Source organism: Ursus arctos, unplaced genomic scaffold, assembly GCF_023065955.2.
Source record: "Ursus arctos isolate Adak ecotype North America unplaced genomic scaffold, UrsArc2.0 scaffold_16, whole genome shotgun sequence".
Taxonomy (NCBI): Eukaryota; Metazoa; Chordata; class Mammalia; order Carnivora; family Ursidae; genus Ursus; species Ursus arctos.
Window position 1 is genome coordinate 924,955 of NW_026622830.1, and position 17,598 is coordinate 942,552.

The 17,598-nt window shown below is 63.1% G+C and overlaps 1 protein-coding gene across 2 annotated transcripts; it reads right to left on the minus strand.

The window, feature by feature from the left end:
* Positions 1-5,557: 5,557 nt before the first annotated feature.
* BIRC7 (baculoviral IAP repeat containing 7) lies at positions 5,558-8,911 on the minus strand. 2 transcript variants are annotated; one of them, XM_026502879.2, is made up of 6 exons: positions 8,545-8,911; positions 7,752-7,851; positions 7,381-7,462; positions 7,227-7,272; positions 5,918-5,989; positions 5,558-5,751 (listed from the first exon to the last, which is right to left on the minus strand). In XM_026502879.2, the coding sequence occupies exons 1-6, from the start codon at positions 8,909-8,911 to the stop codon at positions 5,558-5,560; spliced, it is 861 nt and encodes a 286-aa protein (XP_026358664.2). The 2 variants fall into 2 exon arrangements, with proteins under 2 accessions (XP_026358664.2, XP_026358663.3); XM_026502878.3 differs by having other exon boundaries at positions 5,558-5,802.
* Positions 8,912-17,598: the final 8,687 nt, after the last annotated feature.

The window sequence follows — 17,598 nt, forward strand, 5'->3', positions numbered from 1 at the left end:
CATCCTTGGGGGCCGAGGCCGTAGATTGGTATGGGAGATGCTCAGAGGCCCGGCAGCATGACCTCACCACCCTCGGCTGCCTCGAGGCTTCCCAGCATCCGTGGAGGAGGCTGACTTTGCTTCCCTGTGCAAAGCCTCCCGGATGAGCTGGGGCTGCCGGCCCCTCCCAAGACCCTGTGAACACACAGGGCTGTGGGCCTTTCATGGGAATCTAGCTGCCCTGTGCATTGAGATGTGTTTTACTGTCAAGTTATAAACCAGCAGTTCTGCTCAGGGCTGCTGGGCTCTGGCTGTGAGTCAGGGCTGGTCCCCTCATTCTCACTTAAGGAGGATGCAGCTCTCGGATGGCGGTGAATGCCACTCACCCTTGGTAGCATCGCCTGGGCCATGCTCGTGTGGAGAGGCTGGACCACGGGCAGCACCAGCCCTGCACCGTCTCAGCTGGAGCCCTTCCTCCCACAGCGGCCCTGCTGCCTGGGTGTCCACGGGGCACCTAATGCCCCGCCTGCCCTCTCCCTTGAAGTCTGAGTGTCCTCCTGGGAGCCTCCGGCCAGCCAATCCCCTGACTCCCTCAGGGCAGCAGCCGGCCCTGTCCACTCCGCCCAGACCTGCCCACTGAGCTGGGTCCTTGGCACTTTCAGCCAAACCATCCAGCCTGGCTGGCTCCACCATCTCCAGCTGGGGCTGCACGTGGGCGCCCCCTCCCCGAGGAGGAGAAAGCTGGTGGTTTGCTGCTTACGGCAAGAGGCCCCGAGGGTGATGGCCGGGCTGGAACCAGAGGGGGGGGTTCAGTCTGGGGGTCCATCAGCTGTGGTCCTGTCTCTGAGGGCTTCTCTCTGCACCTCAGCCTCTCGTTAAAGCAGGTGGTCATCTTCCCGACTTGTCCATCGGCCTGCGCTTACCCCGCTCACCCTCATTCGTGCAGTGCCCCCCCCCCCAGAGGAAGTCAGACGCCGCCTGGAACATCAACGCTAAAGAAGTCACACAGATCCACTCTCCTTGTTCATTTTACAGACAAGGAAACTGAGGCCTCGGAGGGGTTGTGGCCTTGCGGTCGGGACACACCGGGGCTTCTGTCCCACGCGCCGGGAGCTTGCCTGGGTCCTCACCCCGACCGCTTGGTGTCTTTCAGCTCGTGGGCTTCGTCTGCGCCTGCTACGTGGTCCGCGTTCTCACCGAGGAGGAGGACAGCTGTATGTGCGGCCGCCGGGCTCCCACAACAGCCTCTTCGCGACCTGGCATGGATGCTCCAGGCAACGGGGGAGGAAGGGGAAGCAGAGGTGGTGACTCTGCATTCTCCTGGCCTGTCGTTGGCAAAGCCTGAGACCTCGCCTCTTAGAGGGATCCCCATGCCCTCAGGGGTCCTTGGCTGAGCAGAGGGGTGGATGGCCCAGCGCCCTGAGAACAGATGAGGAGGGGCCCCGGGCTGTGGACACCAGGGGTCAGCTCACACCCCAGCCCCCAGGTCCAAGGGCTCCTATGCTGCAGGGCTGGGGCCCTCTGCCTCCTTGCATCTGAGAACCAGGCCCTACTGGCCGTGATGTCCCCATCGGGCCCCCAGTGCCAGCTGGACCCATCTGAGCAGCATTTTTGCTTCCTGCTTACAGAGGGGGGCCCCCTTGACCTTGGTCTGATTGCCGACTTCAACGCTCCGGCGCTCTTGCCAGCCCTGACACCCCTGGCTCTGATGTGGTTTCCCGGGAAGACTCCGCAGAGGTCAGAGCTGGGGTGGGTGGGGACGGGGTGCACCCAGGAAGCCACGGCTCCTGTGGGCAGAACCCTCCCTGGGGTCAGAATGGGGATTCAGAGTTTCTGTTCCCAGGAGTCAGGTGGCTGTCGGGTTGGCGATCAATGTGTCCAAATGACATCCTATACTGGGAGACCAGACTTGCTCTGGACCAGCCCCCAGGTCCCCCAGCTCTCATGCTACGTGACCCCCAAACCATCACTCAGACCACTGCTCGCTGGGAGAGAACAAAAGGGAATTCACATGTTGGTTACATTAAAACGTTTCAGGATGGAAGCCAGCCCTGGGGGTTTGGAAATGCATTAGCTCTGCCCCGCAAGCCCAGCTACCCACCAGCTGTGCAGACACAGCTTCAAGGGGCAGGTGGCTGATGTTCGTGGACGTGGCGGGGGCAGGGCTGGGTCATAGTGAAGCTCCCCGCAGCCCCGGGACCCAGGCCGTCCCCCCCCAGGCCACCTCCCCCCACTGAGCTCGTCAGTGTCCACTGGAACGTTTTATCTGGGGAGTCACAGTGTTCATCTGCAGAGGGACGTGGCTAGGTCAGGACAGGGCCTGGGGCAGTACCTGCCCTCCCCCGGGGCTCCCACCTCTGCCATCACCACACCAGGGCTTTGTGGCTGGGTGTGTTCTCTGTTCTGCCATCTTTTCCATTATTTGGGTCATGTTTTATTTGGGTCTTGATTTCTTTCAGTTGATTTCATTGGTGGATTTGACCCATTTCCTCTCTACCATGTCAATGAAAAGCCTTCCAACCTCTTGTTCAAGCAGGTGTACTTGTAAGTATGGCCAGCAGAGCCTGCCCTGGCTGGGCCTAACTGGGTGGGTTAGCAGAGTCGTGAAGCTCTCTCCTTGTGGAAGCCTCACCAGGCATCCGTCGTCCACCCATCCACCCATCCGTCCATCATCCGTTCATCCACATATTCCTCACTTTTCTGAGATCGGCTCTGTGCCGGCTCTGGGCTGGCCCCCACCCCCGAGTTCAAAGCCCAGCAGAGTCTATGGAGTTGGGCCTAAGACGGTTTTGTGCCGGGAGGCTGCGGGGGCATGGAGAGGTCACCTCCCAAGAGGGTGACGTGGCTGTTCTCTAGGGGGTCTCACTGCTGCAGGAAGTTTGGGGTATTGGTTTCTTTGGAGAATCAGACTTATTTCCTCTTCAGAAGCAGCACCCAGGACCCTGCACGCCCCCTCTCCCCCTGCTCAGGGTGAGGGTGCCTGGGCTGCTGGCTACCTCCTCTCAAGCAGCCTTTGCCAGGTCCCACACACAATCCTGAAATGTGGGGTCCAAGAGCTAGCTGGGGGTCTTCCTCTCCGTAGAGCTGGACTTCCTCCACCCCACCCAAGCCCTCGGACACAGTCCTGCTCTTCCTGTAGCCATCCGCTGGGGACTGCGGCCCTCTTGGTAGCCGCACCCTTTCTACCTGCTAACTGAAGGCCCATCTCAGCCAAGGCCGACGGGGGGTAGGTAGCAAGCGTCCCGTCCCAGTAACAGGAGAGCCCTCCCTCAGGCCACAGAGCCAGGGCAGAGTAGGAGAGCAGACCACCCCGGGCACACAAGGCTCAGAAGGAGTTCATCAGGCTGGGTGGGCCTCTGGATCTCCCTCCAGCCGTTGGAGCCTGGGTGGCCAGGACCTGGGCGGGGGCTCACCCCACCCCAGCTCAGTGGCCCAGAGGTGTCTGCTGACACAGGGTGGGCCAGGCCCAGAAGCGCCGCCCCCTTTCAAAGGCCAGGAAGCCCTCCTCTGCTGGGGTGTTGTCCCTTTTGCATGTGGGGCTCTCCAAGGCAGGAGGGCACGGTGGCCCCTGCTGCTGACTGCTGGCTGCCCCAGCCTTCCTGCCCCGGTGCCAAGGGCTGCCCCTCAGGGTGCTCTGACCTCCGTCACACCCCCACCTTGCCCCCAGAGGCCTGCGTAAGTGAAAAAGCACCAACCCCTCCTGCATGCGCCCTCCAGCCCCAGGGAGCACCGAAGACGAGGAGACTCAGCGGGCCTCCCTGCCCTCGGGCCCTGCAGGTAGCCAGAGCACCTACCCCCGGAGCCAGGTGATCAGACACCAGCCAGGGTATCAGGGCAAGTGCCAGACTAGGAATGGCTGCAACTTCAAAAGAATTTATAATTTCCTTTTTCTAAAAACAAAAAACAAAGAAAAGACATAGAAGACTCCAGCAGCGCTGGGATCTCCGTCACCCACAGCTGGCCTGGGACTGCTGTCCGATGAGCCCTCCCTTGGGTGCCGATGCCCGCCCCGGACCCCCCGAGCCTGCACACCCCGTTGCTGGGGGAGGGGTGGCCACGGGGACTTTGAGACAGGAAAGTGTGACCCCACCACGATGGTCAGTATAAACCCACAGTGACACCCCGCCCACCAGCAGCCAAGTTCCTGATTAAACGCTGCACACCCCAGCTGCTGTGAGCTGTCACCCAGGCAAAGCCCCCACCCGCCCCCGGGGTCGCCGATGGAGCCCTGGGTAGGCGGCTGGGCTTGACCAGGAGCACAGGCCCCCTCTGTGCACAGAGCAAGGAACATCCTTGTCCTCAGCTAGTGGCACTGTTCACAGAAGGGACACAGAACAGCGTCCCCAAGGTGCCCCCGGGTAGAAAGTAGAAAGGACGCCGCCCAGTAGACCTCCTTCCCTGAGAGGCAGGAGCTGGTGAATTACAAGCTCAGCCCGAAGTGGCCCGAGGCTACGTGGTTTTAGTCCTCACGGCGGCGGCGCTGAGAAGAGCAGAACAAGGGAGAGGAGAGGGGGCAGGAGGGGCCCCGCTGGACACGAGAAGGCACAGGGGAGACGTCCGGCCGCGCTGCCCTGCTGGTGGGCGGTAGGGGCAGGGCTGGCGGTTCTGGCACAGAGGCTGCTGAGCACGTCCGGGGAAAACCCACGACTTTATTGTGAATCTCCAAAAGCATCAGTAAAAGCTCCTTGACACCCCCTCCCTCTGCCACGCCGTCTGCAGCTCCCCTCTACCCTGGGCTCCATTCGGGGACTTAGGACAGCAGTTCTGGATGCCAGCTCAGCTGTCCTCAGCAGGCCTGCCATGTGGCCCGAGGGACAGGCTGAGATGGGCAGGGTGCCCGCGTGGCAGCCAGCACTTGAAGCGCCTGGGAGAGAAGGAGGGATGGGTGGGCTACTCCCACTTGGCTTGTCCACGGACCAGGGGCCTCAGCCTGCAGGGAGCTCCCTCCCCTGCCACTTAACCCCCCAGGAGATTCTCGGATTGATGGGAGAGGCACAGAATCCTTTGACAACCAGGAGGAGGCCGTGCTTCCTGCCAGCCATAAATGTCAGAGGTTCACGCTCCCGTCCCTTACCCGTCACACATTCCCACCTGGCCTTGGCTGCTGGGTTAAGGTCTCTGCCCAGGCCCTTCCTGATAGCAGCCTCCAGAGCCATCCTCCCCGGGGCCCGGCTGCAGCCTATATACCCAGCGGGACAGGGGGCCTTATCTCCCGATCACTGGGGAAAGCAAGGCAGAGCTGGGCCCAGCTGGTGTGGTTAAAGTGCCCAAGCAGAATGGCAGTGGCCAGCTGGGCTGCTGTGTTGGGAAGGACCCAGAGCAAGGATCTTAGTGTCAAGGGAAGGTAATGGGTTGGTTAGCAACATCCACCAGGACCAGGGAGCTGGAAGAAGTAAGAAGTGCTCTCTCCTGCCACCCGGCCCTGCGGGCCAGCCCCAGTGTTGAGATCGTGGAGGACAAGGTGTGCTGGGGGTCACTGTCCAGGCCCGTCCCGACACTCTGAGGCCCAACGGGGATGTGCGCAAGTCAGGCCAGGCAGGGTTCTGCCCGTGGGTAGCTCCGTGGCCGCTCACCTGGCCTAGGACAGGAAGGTGCGCACACGGCTGCGGATGGGGGCCCTGCAGATGGGGCACAGCCGCAGGGCTGGCGCGCACTCGGCACAGACCAGGTGTCCGCAGGGCACGAAGACGGTGCCCACGGCGCGGTCCAGGCACACCTTGCAGGTCCGCTCCTCCCGCAGGCGCCGTAGCTGCTCCTGTGCGTCCTGAGCTCCTGCGGTTCGAGCGGCCAGCAGCCCCCTCTGGGCCTGGGCTCCACCGCTTCCTCCGAGGACACCGTGCCCACCCAGACCTCCGCCTTCTGTCCTGGGCTAATGGGGGAGGGCCCCTCCCCCAGGATGCAGGGGCACTGGCCCTGCCCCAGCTGCGTCCCCCCTCACCTGGCTCTCCGGCACCTTCCGACTGGACCTCTCTTCTGGGCGTGGGCAGCTCAGGACCCGTGTGGACAGGAGCTGTAGGTGGTGTGGAACAGACTAGAGGCCGCCAGCGGAAGTGAAACCCCGCCCAGAGGGGGAGGAGCCCCACACGGCCTGATAGCCCTCTCCTGTCCCTCCGCGGCATGCCTTAAGCCCAGAGTCCGCGCCACCGTGACCTGCCCCTGCAGACCCTTCACGGAGCATGGGAGCGTGTGCCAGGCACTGTGGGGCCATGGGGAAGGGCTGTGCCCGGAAGGGACGAGCAGGGAGAGAACAGGGCAGGGACGCACCTCTGGCCCCCCCCAGCCGGCCCCCATCCTCCTCCTGGAGCAGGTCAGCCACCAGCTGGGATGCGGAGATGCCGGCCGGTGCTGCCCAGCGGTACTTCTGCCGCAGTAGCTGTTGGACTCGGCCCGGCCCGAAGCCCATCCGCAGAACCGCCTGCACCTCTGGGCACCGGCTCCACGCCGCCCACTCCGGGCTGCCCCCGGCATCTGCAAGGCAGGGTGAGGGGCACTAGACCAAGGGCAGGGTGGGCTGCGGGGGGGCTCAGGGTCACAGGAGAGAGGCAGCCAACTTGCCGCTGTGGCCGGTCCCCAGGGGCCTTTGCGGCCATGACGGCCACTTCGTCGACGTCCCAGGGAGGCCTGCTTCCCGAACCGTTGTTCTGAGGCACCACCGCACAGAAAGGACAGGAAAAGCTCCTCGGCAAGGCCACCGTAGACAAAGCCCTGCCAGGGGCCAGGCGCTGCTCCCAGAGCACCACACAGACCGGCTCAGGTCCAGACGAGGTTGGCACCGTCCCCATTTCAGAGCTCAGGGCTCAGAGAGCAGAAGTCACTTGCTACAGAGTTAGAACAGCCAGGGTCTGAACCCTAGAGCCCTTCGGACCCTTGCCCTGCAATCCTGGGCATGGGTGTAGACAGCACCGCCGTGCTCCTCTGTGGGGTTGTGACTGCAGCCACCTCCAGGGGGGAGGGGCCTGGTACACAGCTGCCTCTCCTCTTCACACCCCCATTGCCGGCCCTGGGATTGGCAGTGCCCACCATGGCCTACTCAGCGGTAGCAGGACTGCTTTGCCCCCGCCCCCCCGCGCCAGGAGCACCAGACACACAGTGCCCCTGTGTGCAGCCCCCTGCCCCCCAAAGCAAGCCCAGGTAGCACCCTCCCACCTGGCCAAGTAGCCTCACTGTCCCTGCACTGAAGAGCCCCCACCATAGTGCAGGCCGCAGGCGCCCAGGGAGCAGAGCATGGGTCGGGCACCACGGCTCACCTGAGGGGGTGGCAGGGGCCCCGTCTTCTGGTTCTCCTGATGGGTCCTGAAAGGAACCAGAGAAGGTCTGTGCCCTGAGTAGACAGGGGAGTGGGGGTGGGGAGGGACCCGCTGCACCTGGCCCACCCGAGCCTTAAGGAGAGGCAGGACTCACCCAGGAGCTGAGCAGGTGGCAACACGCCTCCTGGACGCTGCAGACAAAGTCCCATCCCTTCATCTGGAGCAGGAATTCGCACCTGGACAAAGCAGGTTGGAAAGCCTCGTGGCAGCGGGCTTGGGCTGCAGGAGAAGCCCTCTAGCCCACATTGTGCCCCACAGTGCCCTGCGGAGGGCAGCTGGGGCTCACTGAGTGTCTGGCACTTGCTGGGAAGGCTGTATTGGAGACAGGCTCTGTCGAGCATCAGGGAAGAAATAGCAAAACTGCTGTCCCCACAGGGCCCCCCAGCCCCAGAATTTGACCCCCCACCCCGGGGAAGGGGAAGCTGGCCCATGCCCAGCCCCAGGAGCGGCCTGCAGTGTCCTCACCTGGGGAACCACTTGGCATGCTCCGTCCAGGGGTCATCCCCTTGCTCCCAGCTCTGCAGACCCCCGTAGCAGAAGAAGCACCTCACTTTGTCTTGCTGACCTAGGGGGAGCACGGACCCACACGGCCTCTCCGCACCCACCCGCCAGGCCAGGCGTGCCTCCCAAGGCTGGGGTTGTGGGGCTCCCAGGTGGCCTTTCCTTATGTGGCAAGGGCTATCTGGGGTCGCTCATGAACCCTGGGGCTCCCACTGGTCTCTGCCCCCCTTTGCCCTGTATTCTCCTTGGATCTCACATGCACCCCACTTTCTCAAAGGTGAAGTTGGGGGATAGCAGTGCCTGGGGAGTCGTGCAGACATTCCTTTACAGGAAGGCAGATGGGCAGTTGGGGGGGCACGACCTGGGGCCCTGAATGTTCTGTCACTTTGGAGCCCCCTCCCCAGGAAGGAGTCCCAGTGGCAGAGAGGAGGGCCTTCTAGGCTCTGGCCTCCATTCGGCGGGATGCGGCACCTCTTGTCTCTACCCCCACAGCCCTCACCCCGCCTCACCCTGCTGATCAACAGAGGCCGCAGGTCGGGGCTGCTAAGGCCTGTCCCTGGACCCCAGGGGCCCGCTGGACGCCCCCCACACCTCCCATCCTGACTCTCCCTGTGCACTCGCCATCATCTGAAGCGCCAGGTGTGGAAAAGCCTCAGGACCCCTGCCCCGCCCTGTGTCAGGCCCAGACCCGCCCTGCTGGGGGGAGGGGGCTCCAGGCCAGAAGGGTTCCGAATGGCGCCCAGGCCCGCGCACTCACCGGTGTGGAAGAAGCCCGCGGCAGCCAGCAGCTCAGGCTGCACCGCGGCAGTCAGTGGCCAGTCATCGAAGGAGGCTAGCCGCAACTCCTCGGAGTCCATCCCGGGGAAGGCCGGCCTTGCGGGTGCGGCTGCCCTGGCCCCCTCCTCCTCCTCCTCCCGCTCTGCAAGGGGGTGCAGCTGGCCCAGGATCTGCCCATCCATGTGGTCCTGCCCTTCCCAGGATGAGTGGCAGCTGGTGTCCTGGCCCACAAGGTGGCCACACAGAGAGAGGGGTCCACAGCGCCCCTTCGTGGGACTGCTGCCAGCTGCCCAGCGGCTTGGCTCTGGGCCGTGGCACCAGCACTTGGCTCTGTCCTCAGGCCCCATAGAGCAAACACCAGCCCTGACCAGTCCTGCAGCAGTGACGGGGCCCACGGAAGCCAGTCCTGGAATGTGCTCAGCCAGCCTGCCTCAGGGCTCTTGACCCCTGGGCCCCGCCTGGGGACAGCAGCAGCTTTGCCTCCAACAGCTGGGCGATGAGGGCAGGCAGAGGCCTGCCCCCCCGATTGCCCCAGGTGGGGGAGCGGCCGGGGGCCCTGCTGCTTTCTGGAAGGGGCCAGCGCGGCAGCCAGCATCACGAGCTCTCGGCAGCAGGGGTGTGTCACGGGGCTCCCAGGCAGGGCCCACGGTGGTGGGGGCCTTGTTCTGCTCCACAGGGGTGGGTGGTGACTCTCAGGATGTAGGGGGAGGGGTTGGAGCACGGATACCCCTCCCAGGGCCGCAGAGGGCTACTGCTGGCTCCAGGACCTGGGGTAAGGGGGAGGCCATGCTGTGGGTCAGCTCCGAGTTCCTGGGCCAGATGCCAGTGCCAACCTCAGATGGGGGAAGGTTCCGGGGGCTCTGAGCTATGCAGTTAGTGCCCCCTCCAGGGGAGGGCGTCCCCTCTCTCAGGGATGACACCAGGCTCCCAGGGACAGGGATACCTAGTGAAGGGCTGGCCCCTGGAGCAGTTTCCCTGCACATTCTGCTCTGAACCCTGGAGCAGAGGGGCTGTGCGGCATCCTTGTGCCCAGCCCGGCCGGAGCAGGAGGGCCCCAGCAGGTCAGTGTGCCCCTGCTCTGCCTCGGAACCAGCCCACCTCCCCGGGCCGGGCTGGGCACCTCCATCCTGCTAGGTAGGCATGGGTGCCCCCGCCGCTAGCCAGGGGTCCCAGGTTTCAAAACTGCACTTGCACCAGGCCCAGATCAAAGCCCCTGGCCACATGGGACGGGCTTCCCTCAGACCTGGCCATGGCCATGGTCTCCACCCGCCAGCTCAAGCTGGGGGCCCCAGTGCCCCCCAGGCCCACATTTGGGGCACATGGAGGAGGGCTGTACCCAGGGAAGCTGGAGCTCCCAGGTGGGCAGAGCAGGCTCTGATGTGGAAAGGATGCAGAGAAAGGCTGGATGGCGGGGGGGGGGGGGGGGAGCCACAGCCCTGCCCCCCACCCACCCCCGTGGCCCCTACCTAGGAGCCCAAACCTACTCCCTGCTTCCTGGGGCAAACCTGACTCCTCGGCCCTAAACCCTCTCTCATCCCCGACACGCTTCTCCTGGCAGTTCCCATCTGGCGTCAGCACCGCCTGTTCACAGTGCCCCAGCCCTTGAGAAACAAGTTTGTGAAGAAGGGAGTGAGGACCCAGGCTCTGTAGGGTCATTGCTGAGAGTGGGGGGGGGGAGGCAGCAGGGGCTGAGAGTGGGGGGGGCGGGAGGGGTGGACAGTGGGGGCAGCAGGGGCGGACAGTGGGGGGGCAGCAGGGGCTGACAGTGGGGGGCGGGAGGGGCTGACAGTGGGGGGGGCAGGAGGGGCTGACAGTGGAGGGGCAGGAAGGCCTAACTTGCCTTAGGGCTGGCAGCAAAACCATCCCAGGGCTGAGGGCAGGGTGGGCCATACCACAGCAAGGGTCACAGAGAAGAACTGGAAGGAGGTGGGGGGGCCTGGGGTCTAACCCAGGTTAGACCTGGCCAGGCGCCTGCCCCAGTGGCCCTCCCTCACCTTCCACGTGGGGCTACATGCACCAGGCCGCAGATGTAGCCACCGGGAGCCTGTGCTCCTGTGTTCCAGCCTGCACCCCTGCCTCACGTGCCAGGGATGCGGGCTGCCACCCACCCCCCTGAGGAAACCCGTCACTGTCCTGGCTGCACCAGCGACATGGCCCTGATGCTGCCATGGTCCCAGACAGTCCCTGAAACCTTCTATCAGAGGCCCAGAGCCACCGGGTTCCCTGCAGGAAATCCTAGTAAAGGGTGTGGCTGGACAACCAGGCAGCAGTTAGCAGGGCAGCTGCACCCTCTTCTCTGCCCCCTCCTGGCTCCCGAAGGCAGAGTGGCCTGGAGAGAGGGATGGGGGACAGCTTGGGGGCTGTGGGGGCTGGACCCCAGATGGGACCTCTCAACACGTGTCTCAGGATGTGCGGCCTTTGCCCCACCCATGCTCCACTGCCCAGGATGCAGAAGCATCCTTACCTTACCTTTGGGGGCTTCAGCAAACCCCTGAGGGCGCCTGCCCCAGGGTCCTTCCAGGAGCTTTCGTCAGGGGTCGGCCCCCTGCCCCTGCCCCACCTCCAGCCTCAGACAGATGGGGAGGTGGGTACCAAGTCTCCAGCCTGCTCTTCCCTCAGGGGAAAGCCTGCAGCCCCCAGGTTTGCTGCGGACGCTCTGGACTTGGGGACTGGACAGGCTCGGGGCCCTCCCAGATGGCCCTGGCTGCAGGGGCGTCTTCCCCTGGGGGCCCCTCTGTGGTCTATTCCCTCTGACCCCACCACTTTGGGGCTGGCTCTCCCTCAATTCTAGAAATCCCAAACATGCATAGTTTTGCTAATTACAAAGTGGAAGGATGGAAGCGGCTCTGAAAAGGGGGTTTGCTGCCTGAGCCGGGGGGCACCTCCCCTCCACACCCAGGGGCAGATGTTCTGCAACCCCCCCTCCCCAGAGTGGGTCTGCGTAGAACGGCCCGCAGGAGCAGAAGACTGGCCCCAGGGGCTGGATGGGCTGGAGACTTGGTACCCACCTCCCTGTGCGTCTGAGTGGGGGGGTGGAGGGGGCCGGACGGCCGACCCCTGAGAAAGGAGAAGGAGCCCTGGTGTCCACTGCCTTGCTCATCTGCACCCGTGTTTGAAATTCCTGAAGCAGAATTATCCGTGAGTTGCTTATATAATTAAAGGGAAACACGGAGGTAAAAATAGCAATCACGTGCTTATTCTGGAAGTGTCGAGAATACTGAAAATACAAAGAAAATAAAAGTCACCGTCTGACCCCCTCGGTGGCAGCAGCCTGGGCTCTGGTCTGACCTTGCCCTGAAGCTCCACAAGGTGTCACCACGGGGCAGGGTGGGGGTGGGCACTGGACCCCTGCACGTCTCTTTGAAAGACACTGTGGGTCTGTAACTGTTTCAAAGTAAGCAGCCAAAGGCCCATCAGCCTCTCCCAGGAGACGTAAGCGCTCTTCCTGCCCTGCCGCTGACGCCCCGACGTGCTGCGCTCACCTGCCACCTGCCCACGTTTCTCAGTTGACTTTGTTGGTTTTCAGTCCCGAACCATGTCTGTCGATGCCTCCGATGGCTCACCTCTTCGACCTCAGGGGTGCCGTGCTTTACCGCGAACTCTCCCCAGGTGAGATGATGCCAGATGGGAGATGGGGCGAGACAGCCCCAGGTCACCAAGACGACCCAGGACCCACGCAGTTTGCTCTTGGAGCCAGACAGGATCCCGCTCTGCCTGAGAGATTCAGAGCCAGCCGGGTTTGGGTGGGAATATCCCTGAATTGAGGCCTGCTCCCCACGAGTGTGAGGGGCTGGCCTGTTAGGGTAGGAGAGGGGCCAGCTCAGCATCGCCACCCCCAGTCCCCACCTCTCCCAAGCCACGTGCCCACCTGAGAATGTTCTAGCATGGAAGCTGTGTGACATGCTGTCCACATAGGCCCTGGCTTTCCTTGGACAGGATTGGGGCCAGGATGCCTGGGCGGGCGTGTGGACCTACTGGACATATCCCCCTGGAGTGAGTCTTCTGAGGGCAGGCAAAGGAGGCCAGTCCGCAGAAAGGAGGGGGAGGGGGAGATAAGCCCCCCCCCCCGTGCTTGGCCTGGCCTGCTGCCCAGGCCTGGGGACACCCCACAAACTCCTCTGAGATGAGGCAGGAGGCCCGCTGTCTGGACATGCCCTCTCCTGGCTGAGAGAAGGGCTCCATGAACCTCCACTCGGGGGTCCGGAAGCCTGGCTGCCATGGGAGCTCCTACTGTGACCACAGAGCAAGGACTCCAGATAACCGCAGAGCACCAGGCAAGCACACAAGAGGCCCACAGAGGCTTTGGGCTTCTGAGGGGGCAAGAAAAGGCGTGGGAGGGTGGAGCAGAGCCGCTGATGCTGGGACCCCTACCGCCGCGTCCACGCTCCATCTAAGACCCCTCTTTTACCCCGTGCTACAGTTGGGCCCCTTGCTGAGGGTGGTGGGGGACTCTGTCCTTGCAGCTGCCACTTGCAGAAACCACACACAGGCTCGTGGCTGCCAGCACGATCTCACTGAGCCGGGCCAGCCATAGACGGGCCGAGGCGACCGGCATGGGAGGGCGAGACCACAGCGGACGTGGTCCTCAGAGCCCAGGAGGGTGCCTGGCCATGGTGCCACGCGGACCTGCGGGAGGAAGGTGCCGGGGTGGGGTGGGGAGGGAAGAGAGCGAGGGGGATGGATTCGACCCTGCATCATTCTCACCGAGGATGCTTCTGCGTCACTCCTCGTCCTTCTTCACCCCTGCGTCTTGAGTTCTCCAGAGCAGACCCCAGAGTGTGCTTTTTGGGGTCACTGCAGGAAGCATAAGGAGGGAGTGGGCAAGTCACTGAAATTGGGGGGTGTCCCTGAGGGGTCACTGCCATGGCAGCCCTGCTGGGGGCCTTGGAGCCTGCGGACACCCCACCCCCCCGCCCCCTGCGCAGGGCAGGTTGGCTCTGGGGCAGGGGACTGGAGGGAGCCGCAGGCAGAGCTGCCAGAGGCCAGCAGGTGGCGCATGGGGAAGGCGAGCACCAGGCTGTGGGGCTCACGGGCTTCTCCCCGCCTGCTGAGGATGAACCCGCGAGACCCACTGGACCCTACTGGACCCGCAGCGCCAGGGCGTCCTTGGGGGCCCAGCCTGAATCACCTCAGGCTCTTTGAATCCGATTATTTCCTGGCATGTGTGGGCCCGGGCCTGAGCAGGACGACTGGCCTCTCCGTGAAGACAGCTAGGTACAGCGGAGCCTGGCTTCTTCCTGCCCCTTCCCCAAGCCCAGGTGCCCCCTGAAGCTGAGCCAGGAGGATGGGGGATGGACCGAAGGGATGGCGCACGGCTTGAAGGGGAAGGAGGGGCAATGAGCCGCAGCCTTGTTGTCCCACCGCCCTGCGAAGCCTGGGATGTCCACTGGCCAGACGTCCCCGGTCCAGCTCTGCTGTCTGCAGCCATCTGGGCATCATCTGGAACCTTGAGAGATCCCATATCTGGGCCCAGATCCCAGCCTAGGGACCCGGGGAATTGGGTTCCGCTTCAGGGAGGGCTGGATCAGGGAGCTCAACCCACCTTTGGTGGGGGGGGGGCTCCAGGGAAAGCAGAGCTGACAGGTTGTACCAGTACACAGGTCCCCAATTCCCCAACCCTACGCAGGCAGAGCTCAAGGGCTGAGTGGATGATGGGGGTGCAAAACCTCTCTCTCTCTCTCTCTCCCCCCCTCACTTTGGGTTTTCAGACTCACGAGGAGAAGGCAGCATTGCTCGGGGCAGGCGTGTTACACTCAGGTCAGGCATAGACTCTACAGACCAGTGATGACTCGGCCGAGCCCCAAGGTCCCCCAGAGTGAGCGTGAGGTTCAGGGAAGCCACAGAAGGGAGGGGCAGACCACCCAGGAGTGCAGGGCAGGCTTGGGAGAGGAGGTGAAGCAGGGGCTGAGTGTGCCTATCAGAGACTGGGAAGAGCATCACAGGCAGAGGGAACAGCGTGGCACAGGGGATGAGCCTGTGGTTGGCTGTCGTGGGCACTGGAGGCATTTGAAGGTGCGGGACCCGTGTGGGGCAGGTCGTGGGGACCCCGGAGCCAGCCGGGAACTGCTAGCAGAGCAGTGCTCAGCTGGTGATGGTCGCCCTCCTCGGGGAGTCTGAGGTCTGAGCCCAGGGTTTGCACACCAGGCATCGTCACTCTCAGGTGGTCAGGACTCTCAGGTGCGGGTGACAGAAACTCAAAGCTTCAGCAGAAATGAAATGTATTGGTTCCCGTGACCAAAAGCACAGAGCTGGACCACTTCTGGCTTGCCACCCACTCTGGGCCCTGCCCTCTGCATCGCATTACTTCCAGGCCAGCGTGGCCACTGACAGCTCTTGCATGCACGGTTCAGCACCAGGGGAAGCTCCTCATCTCCAGACTCAGGCACTGTCCTGGGCTGAGGCTCCTAGAGGCCAGTGAGGCACCCACATCCAAACCACGGGGCCCAAGGGCAGTCTCCCTGAAGGAAAAGCAGGATGTGCCAGTCCGTGGAAGGGGATGATGCTGGCATGGAAGGAGCAGGCCCATGCATCACTGGGACAGTCCCTCCAGGACCCCACTGCTCCCCTTGTGGGCAAGGGCTATGGCAGCCAGCTCGATTCTCCTCCCTGACCCCCAGAACCCCTCCAGAGGCTAGACACCTGCCTCCCTGTGCCCTGCCCCAGCTTGGCCAGATCCCAGACCCCCATCCAGAGCAGGCCCTATTCTTCATTTCTGCCTCACCTGCCCACCCTCCCCAGGCACCTTGTCCAGCCCCTACCCCTGGTTTTCTGGCCGCTGGCTTCTGCGGTCGCCCCTGTTTGTGAATCCCTGGTGCAGAGTCTTCATGGTGCCCGGAGGCCCAGTGACCCAGGCCTGCCCTCAGGGCATTCCACCGCACCGAGCTGGCCGGCGCTTGGCATCTCAAGCTCTGCGGTCACCATCTTGACGTTCTTGATGCTTTGGTCTTTGAACTTGTGTTTTGTAAAGTGACATCCCATGGAATGATGTGGCGTGTGTTGGGGGTCTGGGGGGTCTCCCTGTTCCCCTTCCCGTAGGACGGATTCTCAGCTGCCACTCCACTGTCCTCTGCCAGGTGACCGCTACCACCCCAGTAGTCTGGGTGTGGACATGGAAGGGCACCGAGTCGCAAGCATGGGCTTGGGTAGCCTATGAGGCCTGTGTTCCCCCTCTGAGCACCCCCTGCCCCAGGGAGTGTGACCGTAAGCAGCAGATAGTAAGTACCATGACAGGCCCGGAGGGAGATGGCAGAGGGAAGGGAATACCTCTTCCTGCCCTCTGAGCGAGCCCAGGTGTTTCCCTTGCACAAAGCCATCTGTGCTGAGCCCTCCTGCACTGACAGCTGCCCCTGGCTGCCAGGTGAGTGGGCCTCTCCCCGACCGAGCAGCGCCGGGGGCTCTGCCACAGCCCGCATCATCTCGTCACCAAGGTCAATGCCACCCCAGTTGTGACAACAGTGTGGAGCACCCCAGCTGCCACTGTCCCATCGACCACTAGTAGGGTGAACCTGTATCCTGCCCCCACACCTGTGAGACATCTGGGTGACCACTGGCACTGGCTTTGGGGATCGAGGACGCAGAAGAGACCGTTGGCAAAGTGGAGTTAAGATTCTAAAAGCTCAGCTCCTGGAAAAGTAGGGAAGGAGCTGACCGGCAGAGACTGGCATGGGGCTCGGTGCGGCTGGACCCTTTGGGGAAGTCATGCAGAGGGGGTGGAGCCGAGGGTGCCCGCTGAGGACTGGACAGGCTGCTGGGTGCCAGAGCTGGTTCAAGTCCTCCGGCTGGCCATGGGTTAGCTGTGTGGCCCTGGCGAGCTCTCTAACTTCTGGGAGGCTCAGCTGCTCCAGGCCCCCAGAGCTGCTGGCACCTCACTGGTTTGCTCTCTACCGGTTTTCGTGCACCCTCACCTGCCGGGCTGTCTGCCCACACTGCACGCCGCAGTGGATACCGGCCAGGTTTGGCCACGGGGAGCTGCCCTTCCAGGGGGCATGCAGGGGCGTTTGCGTCCTGGCTCCAAGTCCTAGCCGGCAAGCTGCTGCCCCCCTGAGCATCCGCTCTGGACAGGGCCCCAGAGGCCTTCCTGAGGCCAGACCAGCGCCCCTGCTGGCTGTCTCTGCTCTAATCCAAGGTCACCTGTTTACCTCCATCTGTCTCCCTTCTGGGTCAGCGGGCAGCAGCTGGCTCATTCTCTGTCCCGATGCCTGGTACACAGCAGGTGCTCAGTGAATAAGCTGAGCCACTTTTCAGGGCAGAGACTGCTGCATACCCTCAGCACCCCACGTAAGCAGGTGTTCAGTTAACATTTATGGAATGAATGACCCAATGAAATATTTAAAAAAAGGAGGTTTCGGATCTGTAAACTGCTGTGAATCACAGGAGGCATGTCAAGATGACTTCCGGGGATGGGGGGAGCACGCATCTGGAGAACATGAGCCGGGTTTTTGGGGATGAGGAGCTCCACAGAAAGCTCCATAGAGGAAGGGGATTCCAGGTTAGGAATGAGCTCGGAGTTTAGCCAAGGCGGTGACCAGGGGGCGACTGGGTGCTGCCATGGGTGCTTTCATGACTCACTGGGTAGACAGGTGTCCTTGTTCGCAGCCTCCCTAGGCCAGTTGTTGAGCGAGTTATGTCCAACACCCAGGGGAGAGTTTGCTCCAGCCAGGTGGTCACCTGCACCCAGGGCCGCCAGCCGTTAGGCCTCACCCCCCAGCTTGGATGAATCCAAACAGCCTCTTTTGGGAGCCATCTGCCACATCCGACACAGGAAATCCACCTGGGCTGGGATGCTCACCGCAACCGGAGCCTGAACAGCCCAGAATGACCTAGGGAGGGACGAGGGGAGCAGCTGGTGGTCACTGACAGCTTCAGTGAGATGCAGAGCTGTGTGCAGGGGACAGACAGACAGACCCACGCGTACATGTGCAGTCAGGGTGGAGGGCTGGCAGTGGGACTGTGCGTGTCTCCCACCTTGTACCTTCGAGTACAAAGACGAGGTTTCACCTTCGCGTGAACTGCCCGTGGCGCAAGTGTACCAAGT